At 46.0% G+C, this 25,821-nt stretch overlaps 1 protein-coding gene across 1 annotated transcript in view; it reads right to left on the reverse strand.

Moving 5' to 3' along the window:
* The window catches only part of MAGI3 (membrane associated guanylate kinase, WW and PDZ domain containing 3), a 168,337-nt gene extending 142,808 nt beyond the window's left edge, over positions 1-25,529 (reverse strand). The window contains exons 1-2 of the mRNA XM_023757013.1: positions 25,399-25,529; positions 2,078-2,199 (exon numbers count right to left, since the gene is read on the reverse strand). Of these exons, the coding sequence (XP_023612781.1) occupies positions 2,078-2,199; positions 25,399-25,529 (253 nt within the window). The remainder of the gene's footprint in view (positions 1-2,077; positions 2,200-25,398) is intronic.
* Between the last annotated feature and the right edge of the window lie 292 nt (positions 25,530-25,821).

Raw genomic sequence — 25,821 nt, forward strand, 5'->3', positions numbered from 1 at the left:
CCGGGCGCTCGGGACTTCGCCCCAACGCTCGACACGCGCGCGGAGGATTGGCCCCCGGCGGGCAGGGGGCGGGCCCTCGCCGCGAGTGAGGGCCACCGATTGGGTGGTTGGCGTGAAGGAGGCGGGCACTGGGATGACTGAAGTTTAAAGAGGGTGGAAAAAAGAAGTTTGAAGAGTGAGGGAGGGCGAGAGGGAGGGGTAGGGGAGGGGAACCGGCTCCAGATTGCAGGGCCCAGAGGCCCTCGGGCAGCAGCTGGAGCCCGGGGTAAACTCGGATCGGAAGACAGATCCCACTCCCCGAGGTGGAGGCGTGGCTGGCGAGCCGGGCGGAGTCGGGGCGGAGCCTGCAGGAGGGACACTGAACCCCGAGGCTGCACTTTGGACCTGAGACTCGTGGCTGAGTCCACGGCCAGAGGTGGCTGGGCCTCCAGGGTGGCCTGTTACAGCCGATCCCTTACACTGAGGCAATGTTTCTTGCTAGTTCATTCTTTCAAGGAATGTTATTGAAAGTCCACTGAGGCAGGGAGTCCCTTTGATAAAAGGTAGAGTCCGGGCCACACTGCTGTGTGCCCTCGGGCAATTAGACCACCTCTCTGAGCTGCAGTATCCTTAGCTGGAAAATGGAGATAATTCTACCCCTCCAAGTTGTTGGAGAAATGACACGAGGTGCATATAAAATATCTGCATAGCAGTGGTTCTCAACCTTCCTAATGCCACGACCCTTGAACACAGTTCCTCGTGTTGTGGTGACCCCCAACCATAAAATTATGTTCGTTGCTACTTCATAACTGTAATTTTGCTACTGTAAACAATATGTAGTTATATATGTGTTTTCGGATGGTCTTAGGCGACCCCTGTGAAAGGGTCGTTGGACCCCCAAAGGGGTCGCGACCCACAGGTTGAGAACCGCTGGCATAGTGCCTGGGAGGGGCACGGATGCCTCTTAACCATTTGGTTGCTGCTGCTGAGGATAAGGATTACTTTATGGCAGAAAGTGTGCCAGGTACTGGGGTTCAAGGATAAGGAAAACAGAAGCCCTGCTCTCAAGGTCACAGTCTAGTAGGAGAGACTGACAAGCTAGCCACCTGCCTGAGGTGAGCTGGGGGAGAGTGGAGATAGAAGGTGGAGTAAGAACTAACCTAGTAACTAGCAGACCTGGGTTGGAGTCCTGGCATGCTACTGCCTTGCTGTTTGACCTTGGCCGGATCTCAGCTTCAAGCTTGCACACCTGTAACGGAGGTGGAGGGAGAACTAACATCGAATAAAGGGCATCTTAAGTCCCTTCCACTACCTTCCAGAAACTCTTCTGGAGCTCTCATCTCTTCCCTGGTTCGACTCACACTCATCTCTGGCTTTTAAAAATCCCATCCTCCTCAGCCCCAATGCCATCTCTTCCAGGAAGCCTTCTCTGATTTCTTGTCCTCAGGTGGAAAGTGCCTTCTCTGACCTATGATAGCTTGTTTCACCTTTGCACATGACATGGAGGTACTCTCCTGCCTCCCTTTAGATCAGTAGTTCTCAACCTTGGCTGCACATTAGAATCACCTGGGAATCTTGTTAAAATCCTGATTTCTGGGCCTCATCCTCCGGAAATTCTGTTTCTTTGTTACTAATGTTGTGGCCCCACCCCATAACAAAGAAACAGAATTTCCGGAGGATGAGGCCCAGAAATCAGGATTTTAAAAAGATTCCCAGGTGATTCTAATGTGCAGCCAAGGTTGAGAACTACTTACTGCTTTAGAGGTTGGGGAAAGCCCTGCGTTAATTCCACAGAATCTGCCCCCGTCTTGAGCAGACTGGGTCCAGCTTCCACAGCTGCAGTGATTTTGTTCACACCTTTGTATCAGCCAGGGCCTAGCAGGAAGCAAATGGTACTTGACAAAGATGTGGGCAGGGTAGGAACCCACAAGGGAATGTGGAACCCTGGGGCCACAAGCTCCCAGATCTGCAGAAACAAGGTGAAAGGAACAGTTAGGAAAACTGGGCACAGAGAGGGCAGCCTGACAGACGCCTGTGACCTTTTGTCCAGCAATGGAATCACCCAGGGAGGAAGCTGGGAGATTTATACCTCACTCACCGCCCTCCACCAGGCTCTTGCTGGAACATCCTGATGGCCAAATCCAACCGGAAGCCAAAGGGCAAGACAGCCTTTTGATGCAGTTCACATCAGTCAGACACACACAGAAGAGGAAACTGCATCTGGAGATAAAAAAAAAAAAGGGGGGGGGGGAGATGCTTAGCACAGTTACGTGGGCTGCTCAGATTTACCCAGATCTGAGACAAAGCTGGAGTATTTCTTTCTGAACTACTGCCTACACTGACGGATTCCAGGATGAAATCTTGATGATCTCCCCATCATCTATTTTTGCAGCAACTCTGAGAAAACACCTTTTCCTGCCCAGATTGTATCCATTAGGATACCTTTGGCCACAAGGAATAGAATATTCGACTAACAGAAGCTTAGAGTATGAGGTTATTTACTACACCTTTAACATGCTATTCAGATATCTTCTATAATAATAAAAGTGTAATATGCTAATTAGATTGGACATCCTTGCAGACATCCTTCCGGACGACCTTCTGGACGAAGCCGGGCTGCGAGGGAAGCCTGGATCCCAGGTGCCAGAGGTAAGCCGGTGCCAGCAGCTGGGGGAAGGAAGGCCTACTCTTGCACGAATTTCATGCATCGGGCCTCTAGTAAGATCTCAGCATTGCTAATCACCTTTAGAATTCTGTACGTATTAAATGCACCCATCTTTGTAAGCTTGGGCTCAGTTTTTTAAATATGCTAGAAATAAGCTGTCCGCCCCAGCGAATTGATTCTAGTAGGATACTGTTCCGGAAAGAACTACATAATTTTAAAAAAATCACATTACAAGCGTCTATCTCTGCTATGGCGCGTAACCTAATAACCTAATAAGTTATGGCTGATGATCTCCAAGGTTTCTTGGGGCTCCCTCTAGCCACCTAATCTACAGAGATACACAGACATGTTTCGATGTGCATTCCCACGAGCTGGGTCCCAAGATGGCTGCAAGGCTCCCAGTAACGTAAGTATCACAGAAGTGTCCGAACTGAAAGAGGGGAAGGGAGTGTCTCCTTGCCTCATTTTCTTCCCATAAATCGAGGAAACCTTTCCATCAAGGCCTCCAGCAAGACCTCCCCTCCAGCTCCTGAGCCAGACTTGCCCAAATGTCCTTTCCTAAACCAAACACGCCAACGGTAATGAAGACCCTTATCCAATTCCACCCTCTGAGCGGAAGAGGACCCAGCATCTCATACAGCACATGGCTACACAAGACGTGAAGAAAACGAGGCGGGCTCGTAGCAAACGTGGGGAGGGGAGATTGGCTTTCAGGTGAGTGATCATCCACAGTGTCCCCACAAATACACGTACTCAGCATGGATTGGCTTCTACTGGGGGGTCGGGGAGGGAGGCACCAGGTGGGAAGTTTGGTTTGTTTTATAATATTGCGCCAAGTGTTCCTAATGAGAGTTAAATCGATGCAGGTATAGATTTCCAATTTTTCTCAAATGGCCCATGCTCAGTGGCTCCTCTGGACAGCCCGCATGGCCTGGGATGGTGATGGAGCTTGTGCAGCCTGCAAGGTTGGGGCCCTCATCACATCGGAGTCTATGTAAATAACGCCCTGTAACGGTGCACGGCTCTGTCAGAGCGAGGCAGGCACCGGGAGGCATGTTACATTTCACTGAAGTGTTCCATGCTCACGAGCTTCTTTTCATGGGAACCTGGATCTCTTGTAACTGCAACTCAAACCTGCATTATTTCGATGACATCATTCTCAAGTATTAAGGTGGCAGGGGATGGGGGAGAAGCAGAGTGGACAGATAAAACAAATATTTGCCTCCTATACAGAACAGGTCTCCAGTTTTTATTCCCACGGATTATTATAAAATCCTCTTGGATTTTTTTAAAAAATTCACAAAAATCTTTCACTGGCTTAGAAAATGCTCAGATTTACCTGGACCGTGGTGGAAATGATAGATGTAATGTCATCTAACAACGTATTAATGATCTCGGGTTTCCTTACATTTTATTAGCATCTTTATTTGCCTAGGTCTACGGGCTAATTTGTATGCTAATGCTAAGATAGTCTCAATTACCAAAGCAGTAACATGGAACATTTTATTTCAGTTAAACTAATTCATTGTCTAAAATCTGGTTTACTTTGTTTCATGCATAAATGTGCATTTTTTTGCCCAGAAGTGCCCTTACCTGCAAATGATCAAGTGACTCCAACCCCAAATCATCACAGATCAATAGAAACATTCAATATCAACTACAGCACCAACATTAGAGAAGAGGGTTCGGCAGTCAGATGCCAAGTCTGGCTAACAAAGCAGGGCAGAGAGAATACTGAATGAAACAGAACATACCAAAATGCCCGTCTTTTCATCTTTCAGCTTAAATGCAGCCTCCTACTCCAGACCAGCCTGGATTTCCTACTGCTGGGGGCCATCTCTTCCTTCTTCGGGACCAACAGCCTACTGTCATCTACGTGTTTTCCTTTTCAGTGGCCTCAAGATCCTTGAGAACATTCGTGTCATCCCTCACCTCCCCCTCCCCCCCTCCCCCCTGCACTGGCTGGGCACTTTGTCTTCTGTATCATTTGCACACATTTGTTCATTCATTCATACAGATGAGAGAGAGGAGAGAGGGAGAGAGAGAGAGAGAGAGAGAGAGACAGACAGACAGACAGACAGACACACCCAGTTACCAGCAAGCATTGTTTTAGGTGCTGGTTTACAGCAAGGAACAAGGTCCCACCTTTCGTGGGGAAAAAGAAAGTGTAGAGGAGAAAAAGGTTTTTTCCTCGACCCTAATCTTAGGGTCCCTGGCTGGGTCTGAAAAATAATTGACACAGATTAACAGGAGTAAAACATACTAACTTCTTTAATATAGTTTTAACGTGACACCAGAGCCTTTATAAGGAAACGGAGACCTGAAGAAATGGTTAAACCTGAGTGTTTTTATGCTATTGATCAAGAGCTGAGAGTCGTGGAAAGATATGAAGGCAAAGAGTTTGAGCTAAGTGCAGGAGAGAAAGGGAGGAAAAAAGTCAGAGAGCTGGGCTGCAGGCCAGATCACACACAGCCTTTGTCAGGCCAAAGGAAAGGAATTTGAATTTTATCCGGTGCATAATGAGAAGTTTCAGGGGAGGAGTGGCAGAATCTGCTGTACATTTTAGACCGACGGTTCTGATTGACAGATGGAGAAGGAAGGGGGTGACAGTCGAAGCGGTTATCCTCGATGGTAACCTGGCAAAGGGAGGGCACCTCTCACATGAGGAGCCAGTGATTGATGACGGTGGCAGGGACCAGAGCAGGAAAAGCGAAGCTGAAACTTTGTCAAAGACACTCTGGAAATCAGAAATTATAGTTTTAATTTCCTAGGCTGATCACGGTTAAAGAAATATGATACAATTGCACTTAATAAGAAGCTTTGTGGAATGTAATTGCTTTGTAGAAATGTCCCTTCACAGTAAGATATGAAGGAAGAAGTTAGAAAATAAAAAGTGGGGAAAATTCTTAATTAAGTTTAAATTTATACAGTTCTTTCTTTTGTTGTGTTTATGAGATGAGCATCCAGAGAGATGGAATGTTAATTTCAAGGGTTTGGTTTAACCTCTTTAGGAAAGTCACATCCAACCCAAACATCCAATGACTTTAAAGTTGGTGAAATAACATAGATCGTTCTTTTAACCGACGGGTTATGTTGTTATAAGAAGTGAGATTTGCTTCTTGACTTATAAAGGCACTCACAAGCTTTGTTTTAAAAGGGCTCTACCACCATAGAAAATCTTTTAGGTCCTTTACAAGTTGGAAAACTTCAGGCCCTGGAGTCTTAGTTGCTCATTGCAGACGGAAAGCAAATAACCAGTGTCTTTAGCAGATTCCAATGCAAAGCATGATGTGAAGGTCCCTTTCTTCAATAGAAGGAAAATTCTGACTTACTTGGCTAAGCTTAGATGAAGTCTTTCCAAATGCACACTTTCAAATTTCACAGTAAAAAGGATTGGAAACACACCCCATGGGCTTAAAATAAACACACCCCATTCAAACACAGGGTACCAGGGCCTATCTTATACTTAACAAAAGTATCCAAACGAAGTCTGTGTTTTTCCTTCGTTCAAAAAATGTAGAGTGATCTTGTTGGATTTGGGGTCAGGGAGGGAAGGAGCTGAATTTCAGTTCGGAAGCAGAGTAACCTTCTAGAATCTAGATGCTATGGGTTCTGATGAGGTGCTTCTGAGCTTAGAAGCTATCATTCACCTTGGCATATTTGGGAAGACACGTTTAATATAACAACTGTCTGCTAAGAGAGTCCATCTGAAAAGTTCTCATCACAAGAAAAAAATGGTCACTGTGTGGATGTTAACCAGATTTTCATAGGTTCCTTGAAAAAAAAGCAAACTATGAAAATACCATGTTCCAGGAAGAGGAGGAAGTTAAGTGGACAGGAGAGGGACTGGGGGAAGGGGAAGAAGGAAGAGGAAGACATTGAAGAGAAACAAAACTCATCAAGACCTCCACGTCTGTGTGCCCCACGTGGCCTCGCCCAGTGTCTCACACAGAGTAGGGCGAATAAATCAAGCTCCCAACGCAGCAGCTCTACCAGTCCTGAACCTCATCCAAGTCCCAATTTGATATTTTCGACTCTGATTAACCTTATAAAAGCAGACTACTTGGGCAGGAGATACTCAGGTCGGGAATTCTCTGGTCCTGGAAGGTAGTCTGTGCTGATAAGAAATTAAACTTTACCCAGGGCTTACTATCTTTCCATGAGATGCAGGGTAGATCAACGCTGGAGAGAAGCACTCTGGCACCAAAGCAGCCCAACTGAAGCTAAAGGCGGACAAGCTAGAAGTCAAGGACAGTTCAAGACTTCTGTTCGGGTGCCAATTCTGTGCTTCTAATGGTTTTAGATTGAAAATGAAAAGCTGTGCTTTCTGCTTAATTATGCTGTCATGAAAAGCTGAATATGTTATGATGAAAAGCTGAAAAAGAAGTTATTAGGACAAGACCCTCTTGGCAGAAACAGCAATGTTAGTTCTTGGAGAGATCTGGGGTTCAGCTTATTTCTTGGGGTGGTTTGCGGAGAGTGCTCTAGTCCATGTTTATCGTGATCCAAGCGTTAATTTATACCCAAAGAAAGTGATGTAATAGTTTTATAGAATGTTAATAACGCCATAGCCAAAATATAAGCGGGCAGTAAAACTTGAGAAATTCTTAGGAACTCAGTTTTGAATGTATTCATGTCAAACTGGCTGATTGGGTTAAAAATATATATATAAACAAAAGGACAATGTTCATCTATCATGAGTAAGAGTTCTTCCAATTATAAAAATGTCTACCCCAAAGCATTGACATACAGAATGTTGAAGTTCAGAAACAACAATGAAGGCATCCTTTCTAGAACCAAGAATATACCCTTTCATAGTTGCAGAAGTACAGTGTTGGGAATGCAGTGAGGTGGAACCCAAATGCCCGGTTCCGGAAGAGTGTGAAGCCTAGACCCCCCTGGGGACTCATGTTCCCCAGACTCAGCTGCACAAAAAGTGTGATGTTTCTCCTTCCGTCACTCCCCGGGGCAGAAACAAATATTGCAGAAGCACCGTGAGCTGTGGAAGCAGATTCTCCCACTTTCCCCCCCCCCCCCCTTCATTTTCAAGTTATTGCTTACAGGCTGATAGGCATTCTCTTGATTCCTTTTTGTGAATCTCAGCAAAATGCTTATGTAAGAGCTTGGCCTTTTCACAACAATTAGACTCTCTGCTGGGGCAAGTCACCAGTTGTATCCAGAGTCCTAAACTTAGAAATCCCAAGATACATTATTTTAAAAGGTCTCGGGTGAGTTCATTCAGATGATAAATGATGACATTTATACAGAAACCGACCTGGATTGAATCGTAGGCCAGTCAGTCTGGCTGGAGCAGAGAGGTCTATGGAGACGAGGTAGTAGGAAGATTCTGGAAAGAATGTTGGAAGGCCTTGAATGTCAAGGAGACCAGGCTGTATTTAGTAAGCTCGCGCGGGAAGCCCTAGCAGATCAGAAAACAGGGTAATAGCACAAGTGCTGCTTTTAGGCCATGGAAGACATGAGAAATTGAAGGAGAAGAAATTCATGTTTGTTTTTTTTTTTTTAAATTTGTGTATACAGTGAAGAATGGCAGGAAAGCATTAGAAGATATTCCTAGTAGTTCAGTAATCATCTCTGAGTGATAGAATTACTAATGCTTTTTATCTTTTCAAAATATTTTTATTGATTTCAGAGAAGAGAGAGAGGGAGAGAGACGGAAACATCAATGATGAGAGGGAATCATTGATCGGCTGCCTCCTGCACACCCCCTACTGGGGATTAACCCCACACCCTGGGCATGTGCCCTGACCGGGGAATCGAACCATGACCTCTTGGTTCCTAGATTGATGCTCAACCACTGAGCCACACTGGCCAGTCACCAATGCTTTTTATCTTATTCATCTGTATTGTCCCACTGCGATTGAGAACGCATATGTGTTGCTTTGAATTCAAGACCTACATTATGTAAATTATTTTATAATAAAAAAATTTAAATAGGAGAAAGAATCGTTAAATGAACCCCCCACACCTGCCCCCCAAATTAAACAACTACCAAGATTTTGCCAGATTGGCTCTATCTCCCCCTCTTTTTAATTTCTTTCCATTCCTTTCCCAGTATCTTGCCCTTGCTAGTTCCTGTCTTTCTGACTTGACCCATTAGTCCCCAATAGCTCTAGTTCCTGTGTCTTTCTGTCCTGACCCATTAGTCCCCAATAGCTCAATTCCTGTGTCTTTCTGACCTGACCCAATAGTCCCCAATAGCTCTAGTTCCTGTGTCTTTCTGACCTGACCCATTAGTCCCCAATAGCTCCCCTGCTTCTCAGCACAGCACGCGGTGCCCACTCCATTTCACTTCCTGCCGCTTGGGATCTGCCAATCTTTCAAGGCCCCCCCCCCCCCCCCCCGTTTCCTTTCAGCGGGTTCAAAATTGTTTTAAGAAACAAAGGTACAAGCTATTCGTACCCCCCTCTGCCCCCCCCTTTTTTTTTTACAGAAGTGATTCCTGGACAACTGTGGGTGTTACCACGCTGAGCTTTGTGGAGAAAATATGAGAAACAGCACAGGCTTAGTGAGGCCATGTTACATTCTACGGTGAATCTGCTTTGGGAACAAAACAGACTCGTCAGCATGAAACACTTGCCCCAGTTGGTAACCCTTCCCCTGAGTCACCTCCTTCAATTAAGGAAAGAGCCTCTTTGTGATCTTTGAAGGAAAAGCTGCAAGCCCGCTCTTGCTGGATAGAATTCAGCGTCTTTGACACTAACTAGTCCGTCCCTCGTGTCATTTGCCATGAACCTTAGCAACAGGCTGACTAGTACCTGATGCCTTCTGCTTCTGCTTAGGGCCGTTTTCCTTCTCTGGTCCCGTGTTCCATTCACGTCGGGGAGCAAAAACTTTCTTTAACCAGTTAACTGCCACGTGTCCAAAATGGAAACCATCCCCACACGCCACGGTATTTGGAATTTAATTTGAAAAACCAGTTTGCAATGAATATTATAAATATATAACAATTCGGGTGTTCTTGAATATTTTCAACTGAAAATTTTCACGAAAAATGATTTTAAAGTGGATCAGGGCTGCCACGTAGGGAAATTTTTTTTTTTTATAGATGCATATGTCTACAGACGCTTAAGGCGTACAATGGGTTAACCTTTAAAGTCGTGCTTCTTGGTGGGGGGGTGGGGGCAGGTGTAGGGTGGAGGGGGTCAATGGTAACACTTTCAACAATAAAGATAAATTAAAAACAAATAAGAAAGCAGCGATTCTTAATTTTTTCCTCCCCATCACAAGTGAGGAATACTGAACTGAGTTCAGTGTTTAAATAATAATAGCTAAAGTATAAAGGACTGTTGATTTGCCAACAACACTCTCAATTGTCACACACATTAGCTCTTTTTAAAAAAATATATTTGTATTGATTTCAGAGAGGAAGGGAGAGGGAGAGAGAGCTAGAAACATCCATGATAAAAGAGAATCATCGATCGCTGCCTCCTGCAGTCCCCACGCTGGGGATCGAGCCTGCAACCCGGGCATGCCCCCTGACTGGGAACCGAACCGTGACCTCCTGGTTCATCAGTTGGCGCTCAACCACTGAGCCACAGCGGCTGGGCTGTATTAGCTTTGAACCCTGACAACACCCTATGAAGTAGGCACTAGTCACCTTCATTTTTATAGATAAGGCACTGAGCCATAAAGAAGAATAAGTGAGGAGCCCAACACCACTGGGCTATGAGGTGATGGAGTCAGAATTTGAACCCAGGAATCTGGCAACAAACTCACTCAGGATTTTTTCCCCTCCCTAAACAAACAGAACCATCTCAAATCTCAAAACCACCCCTGGAGAGAAATTACTTATTTGAATAAATACCAGAACCCTTCACTTTAAAAGCAAGAAAACAAGGTGCCACTATCACCATTTAGATTGTTCTGGCTGAGTCAACAACAACAACACGCCCAGTTGATAATTGTCTCCTTATTACTAGCATTGAGATTATGCAAGCTCCATGCGGGCAGGGACCATAGCTTCATCTTTACTGGAGGTAAGTAACACATAAAATAATGTTAAATGAATTAAGGTTGATAAAGGGCTTTGGATTTTTAAAAAGTGCATAGTTCACCACACCTAAGTCTAGTTGACCATATTTTATCCAAATCAGGACACTTTCTAAAGTAGAAGAGGAAACCAGTACGAATGACACCAGGACAACAGTCTTATTGGAGCAGTTTTGCTTAGAAAGCAGCACAACCACCCACATCAGCTGAGTCCCCCGGCGAGGTAATTTACGAACATGTTAGTGTCCTATAGTTTAGAAGAATGAAGGCTGTTTCGTAGCATAAATTTGTCAGACAGCCCTACAAGCTCCTTCCTAACTGTTTTTATGACCCATTAGTGAAAACATTGCCTGCTATCTTTTTGTTGTTGTTGTTAATCCTCACCAGAGGATATTTTTTCCCATCGATTTTTTAAGAGAGAGTGGGGGTGGGGGGACTGATGTGAGAGCACGGCCAGAGATCTAACCAGGTTGGTGGCCTTGGCCAGGAATGGAGCCCTTGACTGGGGATCAAACTGGTTTGCGGGCCAGTGTTCTAACCACTGAGCGACACAAGCCAGGGCTCCTGCTATCTTTGAAGTCCTTTATTTATGCTGCTGTTCTGTTCTAAACAAGTGTCTGCAGTATCTGCCTAGACGTTTAGTCTCCGTCCCAAGTTGAATTTTCTATTAAACTAGAAATACTAAGCAATATTTTCACAGTCAAATTCTAGGAGTACTTGGCTATGTAATTCTGATCTTCAAACCTTGCGATCACCCACCTACTTTAGGGGTGGTGACACTTGGTTGGCAATTCAGAGAAGTATTTATTCTTTCTAGCTAAAAAAAAAAAATGAATCTTTCAATCTTTGTTTCTGTGGCTAGAAAATCAGTATTTATGATTTCCTACGAACTCCTTTCGTAGTCTGGCATTTAGGGGATAGTGGTGTTGGACGTCTAGTTGTTGATACCCTTAAAAATGATTTAGCTTTCCCGTTTTGCCAGCTCAGCCTTTTAAGTCTCCGATGAGCTACAGCAAGGATATAATATCATTTGCAGCGTTATTTGCCAACATAAAAGGAAATGGCTGCGCGGCTCACAGACACCACTTGCGTTCCATTGTAGACAAGAAAGCGGGGAACATAAGCGTAGTAGTTACCGATTTAAATGGTTTGCCTGTTGTTCCATAAAACACTTGTTTCATTTACTCCTCCGAGTCTGTGCCATTCGGCTCAGTTACTGTGAAGCAGAAAATATTATCAATTAGAGCCGCAGTGTGCTAGTCCTGAATCACAGGGCTTCGTTCGGTCCCCTGGTGTGTTACGGTACCCAAGGCTATACCTTGCTTCCCGCCCCAGCACACACACATCCCAGTCGGCCTGGATGTGTTGAGAGTCTAGATATACCGAAACTCAACAGAGAACAACACTAGAAAGGCTCAAAGTTAAGAAACAAAAGTTTCTCCCAAGGTGAAATCTGAAAATCCACAAGAGGAAGAAAAGAGAGATGGATGACCACAGCTCTTGCTCCTTTGGCGCCCAGTAAGACGAAACCTCTAAATTGGCAAAAGCCCTCACACCAAACTCAGCACGTCTAAAACGGGACTTATTTTCTTCTCCTACCATCCAACTCCAGCTCGAGGTCAATGGCAAGATCACGGGCAAAGGCTGGAAACTGAAATCCTTTGAACCGAAGCCCGTCTCTTCCACCTGCCGAGCAATCAGTCGGCCAGTGTTCCTTGGATCCCGTGTTCGGTTCTCACTTCCATTGCTTCACTGTCATCCGGGCCTTCGAGGATTCATTCTTGGGCCTGAGAACAGCTTTCCAGCTGGTCCCTCTCGCACACGATCTTCACCTTCCCATCCTCCCTCACACGTCGTAAGTGGCAAGTTAATCTACCTAAAGACCACTCTCGTTTTCTTCTAGAGGGAGGCTCGGCAGCTTCCTCAACTGCAAGGCCCTCACTATCTAGATCCCTTTCGTCCTCCTCAATCTTATCTCATTGGTTCTGAATCTGTCTTCTCTCATCTGGTCCAGTCCTTCGCGGCACAAACGACAGGCCCTGCCCGCTGCTCCTGGGCCTTCTCCATGGCATGTCTTTTCTCCTTGGTCCATTAAAGTTCAGCGACAAGTTCAAGCCCTCGCTCCAGCCCTTGCCGTCTCTGAATGATACTGCCTGACCAACACCTGACTCCTTTTTTCAACAAGCAGAACCCCGTGCTAGCATGTGGGTGGTTCACTCAACCTTGAACCGGAGAGGCAGAGGGGGCGGCAGAGTGCTGGAGGGTAAGCTCCCAGGTCAGATGCCCCCTTTTTAGAATGTGACCTTGGGTTCGCTGCTTAACCTCTGCCAGTCTCAGTGTATTAATCAGTACAACGGGGATAAGAATAGGCCTACCTCATGGTGGTGTTGAGGGATTGACTGAGACAATTCAAATGAAGTGCCCAGCACTGTGCCTGATGGGAAAGTGCCCCATAAACGATAGATGTTATTATTCCTGAGGCATTTGCTGAGTCCAGGCTCGAGAGTCCAGCCTCCAGGAGTTCTCAATCCAGAGGAAGAGAGGCTCCGTGTGTGTGTGTGTGTGTGTGTGTGTGTGTGTACACGTGCGCACACGCAGGGCAGGAGAGGTAGAGTCAGGATGACACTGAGGGTTAGAGGCACCATTGCCAAGGTAACTAAAGAACCCAGGAGAAAGGTCAGGGAAATGAAGGGAAGATGATATGGTTGGGCTGGGAAACATTGTAGGTGCCAGCAGGTCATAACTGAGCCATGCTTGTCACATACACTCCGTTTGCCCCAGCATATCTGCTTCCATCCTCCCTCACTCTGCCCTGGGCACCCAGGGGCTCATCTGAGGGACAACCTCCATAGCCCCCTCCTGCTCCCTCTCACCACGGCCCTCTGGCTTCTGTTCCACTGTGGCCAGTGGGAGACTCAGCAAGAAATAGGAAGAAAGGAGGCGAGTGAGGTCTGGGTACTTATTTCTCTGGTTTCTTCCCACTGAGGCCATCCCAGGCTGGCGGTGTCCCTGGTAGCTCACTGTGCTCCCCAGGCAGCCTGCCCTCCACAACTGCCTCACCTCATCCCTGTGGACTAGTCCCTTGGGGTTCCCCGATCCCCAAACCTTGGTAAATCGTCCCTTGGTAAATAAACCCTCCTGGAATTAGCCCAATTTAAATCTGTTTCCTATGGACACCTTAAGTGATACACCACGTTGACCTGGCCATTAGGATTCTGGTCTAGAATTTGGAAGCGAGATTAGGGTTGGAGATACAGATGCTGAAAGCCAGTGCGATCAGGAAGAATGAGTGAGATTGCTGCCTGACGGGGACTAGATGAGGAAAAGAGCATGCGAGGCTGACCCCGGGTGACCTCCATCTGCTTCAGGCAGGGAGAGATAGAACACAGCAGCGTCGAGTGGGAAAGTAATAACAACTCTCTTTACTTATGACCCTGATGCTCCTAACATCTTCCCAGAAAGATGTAAAAATGTAATAATCCCGTTGACAGGACAGTCATTGTCGAGCGTCATGAGGGCGCCTGACAGCTGGGACTTGGCTTGGAGACAGACTCCGGGTTCATTCTGCACCTCTCTCTGCAGAGGAACGTCACCTTTCAAATTGTTCAATTTATTTTTTAATAGGCAATGCACTCACATGATTCAAAAATCAAACGGTGAAAACAAAAAGGTAGACAGAGAGTTTCTTTCCCATTTCTGTCCCCATTCACCTCATTTCTTGTCCCAATTTCTCCAGTACCATTTTTTATTAGTTGCTTGTATACAGGGTGGTGCAAAAGTAGGTTTACAGTTGTAAGTATGCAAAAACAGTTTATTCTTGTTGTTATTTATTGATTATTGTGTTATTTTCCCAAATGAGCACCTGTAAACCTATTTTTACCCCACCCTGTATTCTTCCCATTTTTTTTTATGTAAACACAACTAATATAACGCTATGTTCTTATTTTCCCTCTTTCTTAACCAAAAGGTATTATACTAAATGTACTATACCTTGCTGTTGTTGTTTTCACTTAACAGGGTATCTTAGAGAATGTTTCATCATCTTCTAGACAGCTTACTTATGGGTTTGTTTTCTGGGGGGTTGTTGTTTTGTTTTTGTTAATCCTCACCAGAGGGTATTTTTCATATTAATTTTTAAAGAGAGTAGAATGGAGGGAGGGAGGGGGAGGAGGGAAGAAAAAATGGCGGGGGAGAGACAGAGAGAGAGAAACATCCATGTGAAAGAGACACATTGATTGGTTGCCTTCCACACATGCCCCAACTGGGGCCAGGGATAGAACCTGCAACCCAGGTAGGTACCCTTGACCAGGAATCCAACCAAGACCCTTTGGTGCCTGGGCTGACGCTCTAACCACTGCACCACACCGGACAGGGCCTCAGGGTTTTTTTTTACTAATTACACAGAATTCCATGGAGTGGAGATGCCACTGTTTCTTTACCCTGAGGTAGAGGAGCTTCGGCGAGTGCTGCCTACCAACCTCAGGTTCCTCACTGCAGGTCCCCCACCTTTGCTTCTCCCTGCAAACACCGTCACCCCCTGCTTCTCTTTAGGGCTTTGTCTCCCTCCCAGTAGAGAAGATTGAGGGCTTCACGAGGAGCTTTCTCACATTCCCGTGTCATCGATAAACCCCACCTCCATCTGCGTCTTCCCTCCGCGGCTATACAGGAGGCTGCTCTCACCTGCCCTGTTCATGCAAATCCTCTTATCGCTGGTTCAGATGCATCTCCAGTCCTCTTCTCAGGACCTTACACTATCGTCAACCCCCGTTTCTCTCCTGTGGATGAAGCTTCTCCCTCTCAACTGGACCATATAATAATACAGCAACCCCCCTAGACTCCATTCTCCCTCCAGCTCCTGCCCCCTCTCCCTCCCTCCTCATCGGAGCCAAACTTCTCGGGAGAGTCCTCCACAGTCACAGTTCCAGTTTTCCTGCTGGCTACTCACTCCCCCATCTATCTCAGCCCCGTTCCACCCCAGCAACCCCGCCAGGCTTTTCACTCTAAGCCGCCAGCGACGCTCAGGCCATTCAACACACGTACCCTTCAGTCTGACTTGACTTCTCCGCAGCATTTGACACGCCGGCCCTCTCCCTGTCAGAAATACTCCTATGATGACACTCACTCACCTGGATTTCCCTAATCTCTGCTACTTCTTTCCCATAGACCGGGAATGATTCTTAGTCCATAGTTAGGTGTCCAAGAAATGGGGCCGAAGAAGTAGGGTGAGGTGGGTGAGGTATTTGCACTCAGTTAGGTGCAAAATTTAAGGGGGTGCTAAGTAACTTACTAAACAACAGAAATCACATTTTAACACAGTATTTTTTTAAAGTTCCATTAATGTCAAAAAAATCCACATTGAACAAAATATCAAAAATTTTAAATGAAGACCAGGGCTGTGCATATTCAGCTTGGAGCCTCAGGCAAAAGAAAAAAAAAAACTCCATACTTCTAGACACATGTCTTTATGGATTTTGTAATGCTTAATTTGTTCCCTGAACATTGACCCAGTTGGGAAAAAATATTGGAAAATTGAAAAGTAGATGTAATTAATACATTGTTTTAAGTTTAATATGTCTTATTTACACCACAATTAGATTATGATTTTACTTCAAGTTAATTAATGAAGATTGTCACCTGATCAAGACAAATTTTAGAATATGGCAATTCTGTTGTCTTAATGGGAAATGAGGCAAACAAAGCAGCAGATTTGGAGAATGTTATGGACGAGCTGGCTTCTGTGAAAGCCAGGGCTACACTTCCCACTTCCTCAGACTCCATTATGGCATATAAATGGAACTGTCAGGAAACATCACATTTTGTTCTATGTTTTTAAACCAAAGTTCAGACTTTTTCCTACTGTCCCACCAGCCTGGTGAGAAATTTAGCCTCAGTGGTTCTTTGGAGTTTCCCATCATAGAACTGGGCAAAGATCTGGAAGCCATTGCCCCCCCCCCCACCCCCACCCCAGGCACTGAGTGAGCTTTCCACTCATTGGTCATCCGTTCTCATTAGCTCTACAATATGCTTGCCCAGGCGCACCTGCGGCCTCCAGGCCCCGTGGTTTTGCTGCATCTAAGGCAGAGGTGGGGAACATCCCGCCCACAGGCCATAAAAGGGCCAAGGAATCATTGGGTCTGGCCCTGCCATTAGGGGTGAGTTAATTAAATGCTTGACCAAACATAGAAGACTAATTTTTAAGCTGATAATTCTGTATGGCCCTCGAATGATGTTATAAATATCCACATGGCCCTTTAAGGCAGAAAAAAGGTTCCCCACTCCTGATCTAAGGTCTCTGAAAGGCTCAGGCATCTTGGCTGAAGTTGGGACCTTGAGCTGAGTGGGGGGGTCTTTACAATTCAGGACCCTTTGGGCCTGTCTCCCTTGGCCCCATAGCTTTTCTTTGTCCTCTTGAAATTTTACCAAAAACAGCAAGAAGCTTTCATTTCAGAATCCTTCTACTTTAGGCCCTGCCAAGATCCCTGAAGCCAGGAATAATGAAAGCAAGCTATTAGCTTAGAATGGGATGAAAGGGGAAAATAAGAGAGAAAACGAAAATTATTATTTCCACAGACTCTCCTGCCACAGCAGCCTCTTTTGCGGGTCCATCTTCCTCCCCCTGGTCACCCAGGGTAGGAGATCCACAGGGCTGGGCCTCATCCGTATTCTCCCCAGGGAACCTCATTCCCTTCCCTGGCTGCAGTCTCCATCCCTAAGCCGGTGACAGTCCGATTGATTTGTTTCTCTGGCCCAGACCTTGATACCTAGCCCTGGACGGGTATGTCCAATTGCTCAACGGCTCCATTTGGACAGTTCTCAGTGACATCAAAGTAAATATGCCCAGTCCCTTCCCAGTGCCGTCGCACGCCGAGTAATCACTCTAGACGCCTCCACTCCCAGTTCATCCTGAGTCCCATCCACTGCGTCTCCTGCCTGGTTCTCAGATTCTGCCTCGCTCCATGCCCACTGCCTCCACTCTGGGCCACCACGGTCTCTGGACTAGACTATCGTAAAAACCTAATGGGTCTTCCCTGCTCCCCATCTGAGCCTCCTCCAACCTCCTCCCCAAGTTGCCAGCAGAACGACCCTTCTGAACACAAATCTGAAGGTGGTACCTTCTGGCTCAAACTCTACAAAGGCTTTCCATTGCTTCTGGAAATCCACCCACAGGCGGGATAATCCTGTTAGGTCTGCCTCCTCCTCCTTCCTCACCCCTTAGCTTCCCTTGTCCCACCACCCCCTACCCAGCGTTGCTCCTTGAACACCAGCCACCCAGTTGTTCTCCCCCAAGCACCCAGCTCTCCTTTTTGTCTGCATGCTCATTTGCATGATTATGTGATTAATGCCTGCCTTGCCCTCTGCACTGGGTGTCCCCAAGGCCTCACACGGAGCCCCTAACACTCTTTGCCGATGTTGGTGGGCAAATGAGTGACTGGATTGCATTCTTTCTTTTCGAGCTGAGCCCTTCTGAAGTTTCGAAGTCTATTTGTGAGAAATGTTTCTCTCTCCCTAACGTTTGAGAATTAGTGTTCCAGGCGCTGTTTAAGAGCTTTTTACACGTGTTAACTCAGTTCATCCCTGGGATGGGCCTGGGAGGGAAAGGCTATTTTTATCCGAATTTTCTAGATATTGACAGAGTTCAACAATTCGCTCACGGGCTCGCCACTAATGAGCAGTGGAGCTGCGACTCGAATCCAATTTTGTTTGCATTGAACCTCCTGTTTGTTCGGCAACTATTACCCAGCGAAAGGCACCGTGACTGAGATGGGCTAGAACACCTTTAAAAGAGGCAAGTGTCCAAACGAAAGGGATTACTGCCTGTGGAAGTGACACTGCAGAGTACATGCCCCGTTTCGTTTAATCCCCTCTGACGGATGAAGCTGGGGATTCCTCACGCCCATTTTACAGATGGGGAAGCTGAGGCGCAGAAAGGGTCGCATACGCAGTAGAGGGCCTACCTGGAACCCAACCGCAGCTCAGGGCGACTCTCCAGCCAGCGATCTTGCCTCCGAGTGAAATCTCGCACAGCAAGCTGCCTGAGATCGCTCCCTTTTCACCACAAACCGGTTCTAGGTTCCATGACCCACACCTGGGACTGAACATAGGCATCACCTGGCGAGCTTGCTGGCATCATGGCTCCCTGGGTTTCCCCATTAGAGATGTCGGTGCGGGAGGGCCCTTTAACCTGCAGTTTTAAATCAAACCAGCGCCCCAGGCAGTTCTGCTACAGGTGGTTCTAATCGCGTGCTTCCAAAACGTTAGCAGGACCCAGAATCACCTGGGCGGGCTGGGCAAGGGCAGATCGCTGGGCTCCACGCGTAGACTTTCTGACTCGGAAGAACTGGGGCGGCTGGAGAATGATCATTTCTAGGAGGTTCCTGGGTGATGCAGGGACCAGCTTTTCAGGCCCACTAACTCCCCTGGGACAAGACTCTGAGACACACTTCATTGGTTATTTCATCTCATTCTTCTTGATTCCACCACTTTGGAAGCAATTTCCAAAATACAGGTGCCCCCACGCTGCCATTCCTCCATAACCTCCTCTTAGAGAACTGCAGAGAAAAGCAGATTTGGGAACTTGGGGGAAATGCATTTGGGGTGAAATCTTTCCGCAGCTTGAGACGAGAAAGAATCTCCTACTTTCAAAATAATGTGACCTTTAAACGAAACTCCAGAATATTAGATGTCTCTAAGTAGGACTGATCCCAGATTCAAAATAGAGCAGCAGTCCGTGATTTCTCACCTGTCCTGCTTAAGATTTAAAAGGCAAGGAAATTCATTTCTGTTTAACTGTGTGTGTGTGTGTGTGTACATTTATTTGTGAGTATATCCAATAAAGTATAATTTGCCATTGAAGTTCTTTAGCTTTTAGGAAACTTGCAGGATATCCAATTTAATATGATGGATAATTTCAATCAAGTTAAAAGTAGGGTTTGCCCTGGCCGGGTGGCTCAGTTGGTTGGCGTGTCCTCCAGTACATCAAAAAGTTGTGGGTTGGATTCCCAGTCAGGGCACATATCTAGGTTTCGGGTCTGATCCCTGGTCAGGGCGCATATAGGAGGCAACTGAGCAATGTTTCTCACATCGATATTTCTCTCTCTCCCCCACCCGACCCCCCTCTCTCCCTACCATCCTTTCTAAAATCAGTAAAATCATATCCTCAGGTGAGGATAAAAACATAAAAACAAGTAGGGTTAAAATTTTTTATCTTCTCCCGTTCCTATCATCTTATCTTAGGTTACCTAATATTGCCCAAGATGCAGAAAGAGTGTGTGTGTGGAGAGGGTTTGGGGGGAAGAGAGCGCCTTGATTTCATGGCCCAAACCCAGCAAAGTGCACAAAGTAAGCAAAAAAGCGTACAGGCTGGCGATCCCATGATTGAAGGCCTCTCCGCCTGACACGTTCGCCGCTCTGATGGGGGATCTTTCAGGCACGTGTGATTTATGGAGATGCTCTCCATAAAGGCATTTGGGGAATGAGTGCCTGATGAAATAGACTTCCAGGCTTCGGGATCTTCAGAAATAACTCGGCCCTTTCATATATTTGAATTAAGTAGAAGATTTATGTCTCTCCTCAGCACCCATGAGGAGAGCTGTCAATATCGCACCTGAAAAACCTTTACGAAGATCAATGTCTGCACAACGCCGCCTCCGCTGACCCTCCGGTGGCTGGTTCCGAAGCCCTGGGCCCACACCGGCCATCCCGCATCCCTGTCCTCATGCAACTCCGACGTCGGATGCACCTTTCCAGCTCTTGCACATGCTTTATCGACTGGAAAATCAAAGCGACTCCATTTATCTCCCCTTCTCCTTTAACTACTTTCAGCTTCAGTATAAATGCTTCTTTCCTGCAGCGATCCACGGGAAGTGAATATGTTAAAATCAGCAAATCAAATGTCTTGGTGGGTAAGGAATTACGTTTCTGCAGACTCTTGATGATTAAGGCTCCTGAGAATGCCAATGGGCATCGCAGATTTTTTTCTCTATTAAAACAGACCCAACGGCCTGACCGGTTTGGCTCAGTGGACAGAGCGTCGGCCTGCAGACTGAAGGGTCCCGGGTTCGATTCCAGTCAAGGGCGTGTACCTTGGTTGCGGGCACATCCCCAGTGGGGAGTGTGCAGGAGGCAGCTGATCGATGTTCCTCTCTCATCGATGTTTCTAACTCTCTATCCCTCTCCTTTCCTCTCTGTAAAAAAAAATCAATAAAATATATATTTTTTAAAAACAAACAAACAAAAAAAAACAAAACAGACCCAACATCAGGAAAATTTGAGGTAGACGGCAGCCCCCCACTAAGGGTGAAGCTGGACTGAGAGTCTTCCCCCCCTCAGGCCGTAGTGGGGGGCAGAGTCAACAAGCACCTGGTGTCCGAACCCAGACTGTGAGTTCAAATTCGGCTCCTACAGTTCCTCATCCTGTGGTAACCTGTGCAGGTTGCTCATCTGTACCACGGGTTTCTAATGGAGTCCCTATTCTGGGGATTCCATGTAAAAGGCACTTGGGACAATGCCTTGGACATAAGACATTTGATTTGCTGATTTTAACATATTCACTTCCCGTGGATAGCTGCAGGAAAGAAGCATTTATACCGAAGCTGAAGGTAGTTAAAGGAGAAGGAGAGATAAATGGAGTCGCGTTGATTTTCCAGTCGATAAAGCATGTGCAAGAGCTGGAAAGGTGCATCCGACGTCGGAGTTGCATGACGACAGGGATGCGGGATGGCCGGTGTGGGCCCAGGGCTTCGGAACCAGCCACCGGAGGGTCAGCGGAGGCGGCCTCGTGCAGACATGGATCTTCGTAAAGTTCGTGGTGCTTGTGTTGTTATGATTATTATTGAAAGGTTCGCCTAATGTTGACAGAGAAAATGAGAAGCCATTTGATTCTAAAGGGACAAGTGTGAACAATGGTGTTGGTAACCGAAAAATGCCAATGCCTAATTCAGGGAAAACAGGATAGTTATTAGTTTACTTGATTCCAACTGAAATGAGAAAGCTCTTTTCCGTAGACAGCTGCTCCTGATTGCTAAGGCGAGCTGTTATAAAGTATGACAAAAGGGCTCGCCCGAACCCCTTTCCGGATACCCTGGATTTTAGTTAGCAGCGGCAGCCGTTACATTATCACCTTGAGACAGTGGCTGAGAAAGAAGACAATTATATAATCACATAATGAATGCATATTCATTTATTTATGCTGCAACTTATCCCAGAAAGGAATAGAGGCTGCTCTAATGAGTGACTCTCAAGAGAAACATAAAGATAAGGAAATCTTCTAATGTTGGTAGGCCAGCTTTCAACGCACACAGAATTCACTGTGGGAAAAGGTATAAATAAGTAAAAATAGAAAATGCTCCTTCTACATTTTTATTGCTGGCACCACATTTCCTATCTTGAAGAATCAACGTTGTATTTGATTTTTCCCCCATCCCTCGTTCCCCATACGCAATCAGTCGCCAGGACCTATTCGCTTTGCCTCTGCAGTATTTCTTGGATCTGCATCTTTCCCTGATTCTATTGGCGATACTCTAGCTCACATTAGCTCTTTAATACTAAAAGTTTCCTGTTCATCTCTTGGCCCCTGTCTCTCCCCTCTCCATCCTCCTTCCCTTCCCAGCTATCACTATAATTCACCCAACACAACACTACAGAACTAATTTTTCTACGGTACATCTCTGGTCTTGTCATTATCCTGCTCAAAAACCTTCTGTGCTCCTCCTTGCTTTACATTTTATTTGTACCGCTTCTGTGTCACTTCATGTTTTCTACCTTATATTCTGAGAAATTTTGTATGCATTTGAGCTTCTCTACTGGAAAGAAAGCTCCTTGTCTGTTTTCCCCACAGCGTCCAGCATATTGTCTTAAGATATTAATGGATGTTGAAAAAAATTAGTAATGAAAACCTGAGGAGAAAATATGATCATGTTGATATGCCTTTTTAACTACCGCAGCTCTATCTTTATGGTGACATAATTTGCTCGGGACAAAGTCAGCAAATTAGAAAAATGTAACTCACTCAAGACCTTACTTACAGATTGGCAAGATGGTCGCATAATTCCTTTAAATTGAGAAGGACACATTTTCATCTTGTCGTCTGCTATGTTCATGGTGCCAACTAAAATATTGCTCAAAGGTTAAGGAAAGCCAGGAGAACGTAAAAAAAACAACAACAAACAAACAGAAAAAACCAGTAACTGAAAATAAAAACATTTTAGAAGGGAGCCTGACACAAGAGATGACAATGAAAATGAGGAACTCGAATGCCCTTCCATGTAAGGTAGCTTGCAAGCTGTTTAGTAGGTTGGCTGCCTTTGAGAAAATGTATAAATGCATGGCCATTGAAAGAGAGTAATTCATTGGTGCTTTTATGATCCTGCAGACAAACGGCATCTTGGCAACACGCACTTGAATGTTGTGCGACCCCAGAGTACAATTATATGAAGATAGATTTCCAGCTTGTGTACAATTTGCATTGGAGCATGTTCAGCCTCGGAAGAAAAGTCACCCAGGGATTTCATCAGATGTTCAAAAAGAGCTCAGAAAAGCAAGCAGTCATTTTGATAACAACTCGGCTAAGACAAAGATAGGCATCTCCTAGTATCCATCATCATTACCAGGATTAAGGTTTGTGTCTTTCCATACGATGGTAATACCCAGAGCTACTTCTAGGGATTACAATTGTTGCTGCATAAATCTCCAAAATATTTCTCTTCACGGGATCCTAAAAGTGTTTTGAATTGAATTCGAATGAAAGACGGGAGCTTTATTGTACATTCAGATTATTGCAGGTAAGATATTTTAAAAGCAAACCCCCTTCCCTCCCCCCGACTCCCTGGGAGTGTGGGCAAGACTTAATGACTTGCTTCCCAGGAATAGAGTACGGGAAGGGGAAATAGTTACTTTACAGCAGAGAACTTGGCCAACAGCACCTTAACCAAGGGATGAAGGCTAACATCTCCAATGATGTCATGTTCATCCTAATGTGTGTGATGAGAAGAACACCTCATCTTGGTGGGATTCTTTCCCAAAAAACCCACAAAAAACCCACAATACCAGTGTCATCATAAGAAAACCACCAGCCAAACCCAAACCAAGAGACACTCTACAAAACCCTTGGCCAGCACTCCTCAAAATTGTCAAGGTCGTGACAAACAAGGAAAGGATGAGAAACTGTCACAACGAGAGACTGTGGAGACCTAACAAACTGAATTCTGGGTTGGATCCTGAATGGGAAAGAGTTCATGAATGAAAACAGGTTTGGTTTCTGAGTTTTAACAAATATATCATGGACATGGAAGGGGGTACTGGGTGAAGGGGAACCCTTTGCAACTTTACTATAAGTTGAATATTTTTTGCTAAATAAAAGCTCATTGAAATAATCTTAGTTTTTCTGCCTCTGACCTGCAGTGGATATCACCATGGCGGGCCTTTGCTGCCTAACATGGTCTGATCAGTGAAATGGACAAAGAAATAAATGTATGGGGGTCAAGGGGGGGGGAGGGACATCTGTAATACTTTCAACAATAAAGATAAATTATAAAAATAAATACAGGACATGAGGAAGTCAAGAAAAAGCTTTGGCAACAATGTATGATTTAATTTTATTTTTAAATATACTTTTTACAGACGGCCGCAAAGGAGCTGAGGTGATAGAAAACCACTTTCACTGCGTTGTGATTCCATTAAAATGCGAGCTATCTCTCTGTTTATGTTCGTCTCAGGAAAGGCTCTGCCCCCTTATCTGGGCGAGAGTTCTAAGCTGCCCTCCCCCTCCGGGGAGCCCTGGGTTCTGCTGGACCGTGTAGAAGGAGGCTGCAGCCTGCAGGCACCCTTTGAGAGAGGATCTGAGCAGTTCGAGGGCTTTCGCCTCTTTTTAAAGTAGAATTTGGCTGCTGACTTCTTTTGAATGTGCACAAAGGGAGATGCCACTTAAAAAACGGATGCAATCCTCACCCTGAAGAACAGCGAACCAGGCCCTCGTGTTCCCGGCCCGTCTTTGTTTTCTCCGTGGCAGACGGTCCTTGCTGAATAGTCAGCCATGTGGACCGCAACTAGCTATTCTTAAATATTTACAAGAATTTAATTGTTTCTCTGCCTCTGGGGAGCTTAGTTCAGATTCTCACTGTGAAATGTCTTCTTGATGAATTTCAAGAATTCTTCAAGGAAGTTTGGCTCACGATTACCAGTTTACCCTTTGCCGCGACTCTGAATAGATTTTAACTCTTGTCATAGATGTGCAAACACGGGTAGCGCTGGTTAACTTCTGTTCTGCTCCCAAAGGAAACATTTTCAAGAACTGCTGCATTTTGTGCGTCTAGATGAGCGCCTTTGTCTCCAGTTCGTGATTGAGAGATCCACCCACCCCTGGTAGCCCCTGAAATGCGAGCACTCCGTGTCCTCATAGAGTTTGCCATTAGGTAGAATGTCGCATCTCAAGCCTTATGTCCCTGTGGGCCCGGGAACAGATGTTGCACGATTTGCAGCGTGGAGGTAGAATGAGGAGCGGTCCCCTTGGGATTGAAAGAGCAATGACCGTGAGGAAGAAGTGCGGACCGGCCCGGCAGAACGCCAGGATTCCATGGAGCCTGGCCCCGGGGAGGGGGGGACAGAAAGGCCGGCTGTTTGATTCCCTAAGGCTTTCCCCTGCCTGTCGTCCTGGGTCCTCAGCGTAGTGGGATCTTGATGGGAGGGAACAGGAGGAGCTGCAAAGTCTCGCCATCCCTCCTTCACCACCACCCCCCACACACACACACCTGTCGCTGGACTTCAGGGCAAGGCTGCCGCTGAGGGCTGACCTCAGACACTTGAACTTGTTGCCGCTGCTGGCTCTGCACTTTGGGGTGGGCTCTACACCAGCTGTGCTCTCAGCACAGGGAATGGTCATTTTTACGTTGTTATGGAAAACTTTCTACATGGTAACGTTCCGCTATTGCAACGCCAAATAGCTGCTGCCTCCAACAAGATGAGCCTGGTTCTCTTCACATTAAGGCACATTTGTGGCACTTAAAAGGCAGCTTTCCATGCAGATAATTTCCCTACGTTAAAGACATGTCTGCTTCTAAGCGAGCCGTTTTGATGCAGAGCCTGGGTCTGCATGGGCGCCATGCTTTTAATAGTCTTCTTTCTGATGCTCTTTTGGCAGCTTGGCACACGTTTGTGCTGTTTTTTTTTTCCTG

This window comes from Myotis lucifugus, unplaced genomic scaffold (assembly GCF_000147115.1).
Source record: "Myotis lucifugus unplaced genomic scaffold, Myoluc2.0 scaffold_101, whole genome shotgun sequence".
NCBI lineage: Eukaryota > Metazoa > Chordata > Mammalia > Chiroptera > Vespertilionidae > Myotis > Myotis lucifugus.